This window comes from Sinocyclocheilus anshuiensis, unplaced genomic scaffold (assembly GCF_001515605.1).
Source record: "Sinocyclocheilus anshuiensis isolate Anshui unplaced genomic scaffold, SAMN03320099.WGS_v1.1 scaffold337, whole genome shotgun sequence".
In the NCBI taxonomy this organism is placed as follows: domain Eukaryota; kingdom Metazoa; phylum Chordata; class Actinopteri; order Cypriniformes; family Cyprinidae; genus Sinocyclocheilus; species Sinocyclocheilus anshuiensis.
The window spans coordinates 733,143-740,801 of NW_015537968.1; the positions used below are offsets into that span (position 1 = coordinate 733,143).

The 7,659-nt window shown below is 43.7% G+C and overlaps 1 protein-coding gene across 1 annotated transcript in view; it reads right to left on the reverse strand.

The window, feature by feature from the left end:
* LOC107668329 (cytochrome P450 26B1-like) overlaps window positions 1-7,340 on the reverse strand; it is a 20,070-nt gene extending 12,730 nt beyond the window's left edge. The window contains exon 1 of the mRNA XM_016460172.1: window positions 6,418-7,340. Coding sequence (XP_016315658.1) covers window positions 6,418-6,621 — 204 coding nt within the window. The 5' untranslated portion in view covers window positions 6,622-7,340. The remainder of the gene's footprint in view (window positions 1-6,417) is intronic.
* Between the last annotated feature and the right edge of the window lie 319 nt (window positions 7,341-7,659).

The following is a 7,659-nucleotide window of genomic DNA, read 5'->3' on the forward strand; positions in this document are numbered from 1 at the left end:
TCACCTCGCTCCTATAGTTTGTCTCATCTCTGTTGCTAATGAGACCCACTACAGTCGTGTCATCCGCAAACTTAATGAGGAGGTTGGAGTTGTGTGACGGTGTGCAGTCGTGGGTTATGTTCAGAATGTTCAGAATTGAGAACCCACAAGCAAAGGTGGCAGAATTCAAACCGCATACTTCCGGAACATGTTATAGTCTCTTCAAAATATGTGTATGGACAAAGTAGCTCTTGTCACATTCATTTTCCCACCATCTCCTGGTCTCTAATATGAGGGACAGGTCCTGAGCATGTTGCTGCTTTAACTATGATGGCAAGTACTTCCCAGCGCCCTTCCTGTCTGCCGTTAGTCCAGCAACCAGTCTCTTTGGAGATGGGCAAATAAGCGTTCCACCCCTTTTCGTGTACTTGTGGCCAGAAGGTGGGTTTCTCACCTCTATATATAAACAAATGAACAGATTAGCTCATGAATGATGTCTTGCCGTTGAACTTTTATAACATACGTCGGCAAACATTAAAGAGCGTAAATGTATGGGCATAATCCGAAATGCATTGCATTTTAATTTTTGAGGTAAAACTGTCTGTCAGTGGAAGCTTTAGTTCTCTATCTTAACTTCACTTTTTTTTTTTTTATCTTACTCATGCTTTTTTACTCTCTCCTGACCTTTGACCTTGGCTGACTGACACATCCAACACCTCCATAATATCAGAGTCCATAAATGACAACCTTAGCTCACGACTTAGCAAATGTCTTATGACCTGCAAATTATAAGATCAAACTAATGCGATATATGCACGCCGAGGTTAGACAAGGTCAGACAAAAGGGGATTACGTCTCACTTTCTCAACAGCCAAAGTTTAACCAGAACTGGCTGAACATGTGGGAGAAAATATGGCTGTAAAATCTGCAGTGGTGGACCATTTAAACCATATTTCACACTTTCACACTTTTCTTTCCCAGTTTTCACAATTTTTCCAGTGAAAGCCTGTTTTGGGTTTTATAGTTTTGGGGGGATTATGTCATATTCAAACATTTTTGGTTCTTCGTTGGAAGGAGGTGAAAGAATTCCTGATTCTAGAATCATAAACGACCAGTTTGTACTTCAGAAAAACAAGGTTTAGTCAGTAAGAAACACTTTTAGACTGTTGTTCTAAAACAGTATGACCGAAGATTCCCCCAGAGGAACTCTGTCCATGGCCAAACAGACACATGCCATCCCGGGACCACGCCAGGTATTAGACAGGGGGCACAGCCACTGCATGGACAGTGTGTGGGGTGAGAGAAATGTTCATTGGCCAGCTCACAGCCAGTCTATACTTAAAGACACTGAAGATTTCACATATCAGGTGAGTGTGAGGGCAGGAGGTAATGCTGACATGAACAACCACATGCACACACACACGCACACATCCAAAAGCAATGCAGGGGAAGCAGGGGAAAATAAATGTAGTATCTTTCACCACATGGTGAGAACTGAGTGTGTGTGATGATGGATGATTTTGTGTGTGCATGCTCACCTCCCAGCAGTGGGACCAGTCAGTATGAGAGAGAAAGGAGCCGTTTTCAACCTGACAGACCCAGAACAAGGCCGTCTTTCACACATGCCCATAAGGGCACTCTCTAACTTTCTCTCTGTTGATTTCAATATATAAACACATTTACGCAAAAGTTAACTTGTAATTTGTATTATATTATGTTTGTTTATGGTCTTTGTTCTGTCATATTTTCCCTTAAGATGATTTCTATTTTGACATCATGTGTAACCTGCGTGAACTTGGTGTGTTTGATAATTATGGGAACAAGGACATGTTCATTTTAAACACCACATGCTGTCATCCTTACCATGCCAGGGCCTTTTTTCCACCTCTCCGTGAGTAGTGAAAGTATGCAATGTATGGTCAAACACTACATCACCAAAAACACATATACATTTCTCACATCTACATGTGTGTATTTACACATGTAGGGGCCATCCCTCTGAAACAAGTGTACACAGAAGGGCAGCCAGAGAGGATCCATTTCTGACCTGTGTAGTACAAAGGGGGAAAAAGTGCAAAAGATAAAAGATGGGAAAAGGTAATGGTTTTCCTGCTTGGAAGTGATTGACAGTGAGGTGAGCATAAGAAAATGTGATTAGGATGGTTTAATGGTCACAGTCTGCTTCATAGAAAAGTGACTCGGTGCGCTGGAAATAGCAGAACAGGTCGTGAGGCAAAATGGGGAGACAAACACGCTGGGCTTGGCCGCGCAGATGTCATTTGGCTAGAAGGTGAGAAATGTCCTCCCTCATTTCACAAGGCCACAGAAGCTCAGACGTGCAGAGAACGAAAATAAAACTAAAAACCCAAAAGGGTCACTGACGCACAAAAGCTCCACACACCCTGGAAAAGTTATGAGGTAATAATCTGCAGCTTACTCGCACTGTCAAACACACACACGTGTGCGCTTGGAAGTGATTGACAGTGAGGTGAGCATAAGAAAATGTGATTAGGATGGTTTAATGGTCACAGTCTGCTTCATAGAAAAGTGACTCGGTGCGCTGGAAATAGCAGAACAGGTCGTGAGGCAAAATGGGGAGACAAACACGCTGGGCTTGGCCGCGCAGATGTCATTTGGCTAGAAGGTGAGAAATGTCCTCCCTCATTTCACAAGGCCACAGAATCTCAGACGTACAGAGAACGAAAATAAAAAAAAAACCCAAAAGGGTCACTGACACACAAAAGCTCCACACACCTTGGAAAAGCTATGAGGTAATAATCTGCAGCTTACTCGCACTGTCAAACACACACACGTGTGCGGCCGGTGCGTCCGCTCACTTCTGCACGCATGCATGGTCATGGCGATTTTGTTGCCCCAAGCACATTTTCTTAAAAACCAAGTGAAATCAGCTGTCAGTCAAATAACAGCCTGTTTATTTTGAGCGAAGGCAGATTGGGTTCAAGAACTCCGTTAGATGTTGAGGTTAGATGATCTTCAGCGATAAGACAGAAAAGCTTTCCACATTCATTTGGACCGCAAAACACATGTCAGACATCGCTTGAAGACAATAAAGTGCGCAGGGCTCTTGGGAGAAGTACATCTGTGTCAGAAGCTCATGCAGCTGCGTAGTTTTTGTCACTTTTCTCCTTGACGTATTTAAAGCCTTAGAATCAGAATGAAATAGACATGACAATAAATAGACAAAACGAATAATAGATTCTTGCATTTTAAACAGCTGAACAGATCAGATGTGTTTACATTCCATGTGTGTGTTCAGTTTTATGCGCTTCGACCTCACACAAAACATGCCTGTTCTCTGCCTCTGGAGGTGAAAGGGTTAAGTCGCCACGTTCCATAGTTTCTTTTATTTTGAAAATAAATTTATCAGATATTTTACAAGGGGGCGCAATAAAGAGGACCACTTTTTTCCACTGGCCCGTTCCACAGAGTGTGCAGGACTAAAAATACAAATTTCTGTGTAAATTGGACACCAGGCGAGCCTCCCGCTACATAAATGTAGCCTTTGTGTGCCAGTGGAAATGTTATACAAATGACCCCTTTATTAAGATCACAAAAAAAAACTTTTAATTATGTTCATTCAAATCAGCTACGGTTGACCTGAACACAGGGGTGCTACGCGAGGGACTGGGGGGGGTGCAATTTCATATGCAATTTCAATCACCTCAGTGTGTTTCAGCATACGACCGCCATGAAGAAAGACGAGAAGAAATGATGGATGGAGCAGCGGGAATTGAAAAGTGTACAGCAAGTTTTCCTTGGCACATCGTTCTGCTCCGTGCTCTTTATTTGTATCACTCATTATTCTGACCCTTGTCCTCAGGTCCTTCTGTATATATCCATGTGTGTGTATGTGTCTGCATGGCTTAGTCTGGGGGCAGCTGTGTTTATTGGTTCAGAGTGGCAGGTAATGGCACGGGAGGAGCTCTCCGTATGCTGACCCACAGTCTCAGCGTAAATAAAGATAATATGTCCATTTACTGAAATAGCCCGTTGGAATCTCTCAGGATGTGTGCGTTGGCCCGTCTCCATTGGGGTATAGACAGAATTTCTGCAAAGAGAGAGGGGGAAAGCAAGCAGAGGCAGTAGGACTTGAGGTCCCATTATTTGGCCATCAGTCACCCTTGGGTGTACCCGCCAAAGAGGGTGTTCTCAGAGGCACATGGCTCTGCATAAATTAAAGGAGATATGGGAATTTCGGGCAATGCAGTTAGAATCAGCATTCGCCATCAGAGAGAAATGGTTTCGCTTAATGCCGAGCGAACACCAAAGCCCACGAGACAAGCGCAAAGAACCTAAATGTGGCCGAGCTGAGAGAATAGGCTCCCCTTTGACCTGGAAACACTTTGTGGAGAGAGATTATGGTTGTTCAGTGCAGTGTGAGCGCTCACCCCGGGGACCCCCTTTTCTTCTCTTTTCTATCCCCCTACCTTCCTCCTCCTCCCACTACTGCTGCCAAGCCCCCTTTGCTTTCACCCCCCGTCCCCTGTTCCTAAAGACAAGAGGCTGTTTGAGGGGTTGGTGGTGCGTTCCAGAGGTGAAAAAGGGGCCACACCGCACTGGTGCCAGTCATGCCCGTTTCATGCTCGCTAATCCCGACAAGCCCTAGGAGAAAGCCAGAAAGCGAGAGAGAGAGAGGTTCCTAAATCCCCCAGGTCTCTACAGGCCATGCTCTCTGGAATTCTGATCAGAGCCCCAAGCCATGTAGTCTTTGTCCCAGGGTGTGGGTGTGTTTTTGACCCCCTGGTGTGCAGCTTTATTGCCACCCAGACTGGTGCGATTTAGGTCAAGGTGGAGACATGAGGTAGAGGTAGAGTAGGTTTGCCCACTGGGTGAATTGCAAAGGAATTTGTGCTTATATAATGATCATTATTAATGTTAAGTCTGAACTCAATTTTATGCTCCATATGGATATTTCAGCAAAACTTGGAGCACTGAGAAAAAAAAAGTTCTGACCAGATATTTTTTGTGATAAATTGAAAATTCATACAATGAAGACAAAAAATAAAATCATTTCATAATTCAAAACGACAGACACACCGCAAGAGAACGCTAAAAAAAATTTAAAAATTACACTCCTCTGAGTCCATAAATCTTTATCAATCACAGATTTGACCCACTTTTGGATTCAACTGCTGCTCTGCTGAGGCTTACGGAGAGAGATGTGGACCACAAAAGGGGCTAACCGACAAATTTAAGGGGTTGTCTTAAATGTATCGGTATACACAGATTGTTAAAAAGCAATGCATGTTTTCAGAAGCAATGTTTGCACAGTAGCTCTCAGTCACCTTGCAGTCATGCCTTGCTCAATAGAAATGACACGAGTTTGGCACAAATGGACCAGACCAAATCCTATTGATTTTAAATATATAACTCTGATATGCAGACAAGCCTGTTTGTTTTTGTAGAGAGTCTGCCAACTGCATGGAAATTCTTTCCTGGATTTCCAGCAACTTTGGAGAATCTATTCCTGACCAGAGAATTTGATCTGTACACCACTCAGACCAGGACATTCCTCCCTGTTGAATCTCAGCAAATCTCAGTTAAAAGCAACCCACTCCAGCTACTGTAAGCCAATGTCCAGGGACATTCTAATGCGCACCATGGATTTAATATGGAAAGAATTCCTAAGACATTTATTCACGATTTTTACTGTATGGAATGTTTTTTTTTTTGGTTTAGTTTTTTACAGCTTAGGTTCGTGTAATAACCTACTTTTAAAATACCACATTATGGCCGCTGTGCTGATTTTTATTCAGTTCATGTGCTACCTTATTTTCTATGTTCTAATACCAGCCGTGTGAGCTTTCACAAACTTCCCTGACGTATTAAGGAACATGGCACAGAGACTCCTTGAATGTACTGTATGCGCACCATGCGCGGTCGTCTAGAGTAACTGGCGCGCGTAATTACACAGAAGCTCAATGAGAGCGCGACACTACCTGTCCTCGCGATCAATCCCATCCCGCGCGCCAAGAGGAGTTTATGCGCGCTTTGACAAGCGGTGCTCAGTGGCTGTGTTCTCGCGCGCATCGGAAGCCAAGGACTACAATATTTCTGGAACGGAGCGCGCCTTTCTTGGCAGCCGCAAACAAGTTGTTCCACGTGGATTGAGAACTGGCTGTATGAAAAAAAACTGTCGGCTATCTAAAACAGACAGCTTATTAACATCATGGAAATATGGCACGGATGATATTGCACACGTGGGAACAACTAACCTGCAGGCAGTTCGCAGTTCGTGCGAAAAGCATTAGTGAACGTTATTCTACTCTTGATGTGTCTTTAACAACAGTTACCTACAGGGAGAAGATACACTTGTAAGCGCACGAATCCGCGGTGCCTGGCGCGCACCGGAGCGGTGTGCGCGCGACAGCAAGGCGAATGGAAATTTGGAAATACACAAGGAGACGGAGCGCTTACCTGAAAGAACCAGTGGCATGTTTCTCCAATGATGGGGAACCCCATGGAGCCCTTGGGCATAGGCAGCTTGCAGCTCTTGTCCCGTGTTGCGGTCCATCTCAGCTGCCAGAGTTGCTGGGACACGGCCAGAAGAAGTGCCATGGACACTAAACACGCAGCCAGCGTCGCCAGCGCCGAGACAAGGTCAAAACTCTCGAAGAGCATGGCTGTGAACGTCCGGGGACTTGTCTCAAATATATGGAGTGATGAGCACTACAGTGGTTAAGCCTTCTCGGGAGTATATGAGTGACTTAATGTGTTATATATGATTTGCTGCTACAATTACTCTGAAAAGCAAATAGCTGAGAAAAATCTCTCACCAAAAGGCAGCGCAACGTTTTCTAATGAAAAGTAAATGAATAAATTTAAGTGTTTAATTAACACAATGCTGGATATTACAAATCGATCTTAGATGTTTGTATATCATTGTAAATTATGCAAATCGCTTTCAAATATTCCCGTGACTTTTAAGTTGAATTTTTTATTTTTTAAAATGTAAATTTGGCGTGAACCTGTCAAACTTGAAACTTGATTTAGAAATGTTGTTCTAAATTCCAAACTTGTTTAAAAGTTAGCTTTAAGTTACTTTTTGAAAAAAAAAAATTGTTTTTACTTATTGTTTTTAAAAATATCTTACATGAAAGCTCGATATAATCTCTTTAAATGCACTGAAATCAAGTAATGGTCATAAGGAAGACGCAGAAATAAATGAAAGAAATAATCCTCCGAAGTTTGATGCCTATGCCAGTAAAAATTTTCAGATGACTGTAGTGCGTCTCGCTAGCCCGTTTTCTGATGCGGTTTCACTCTCTACCTCTCTTGCGCTCTAGCTCTCTCTCTCTTCACATACAGTTTCTCAATGTGAGTTCGAGTCGCACAGCGAGCTTCCAATGTGTGTTTATATAGCGGAGGCAGTGAGGCGGCATTCGGCCAGGGTGCAAGCGGCTCCCCCCTTACCCCACCCCACCCCACAGAACTGAGGCGGGGTGAAAAGTGAACGGGCCGGGCGCTGGAGCGTGCGGGACCTGGAGATGAGCCCAAAGAGAGAGGGAGAGAGGGAGGAAGACTTTCAATACTTTAAGTCTCATACGTTGGAGAATGTATCACCTGCCACTCGCAGAATATGCATATGGTTAAATCATGTGGGCTTAATGATGCTGTCACACTGAGCTACCTTGATTAGCCTACTCAGCATGAATTTAA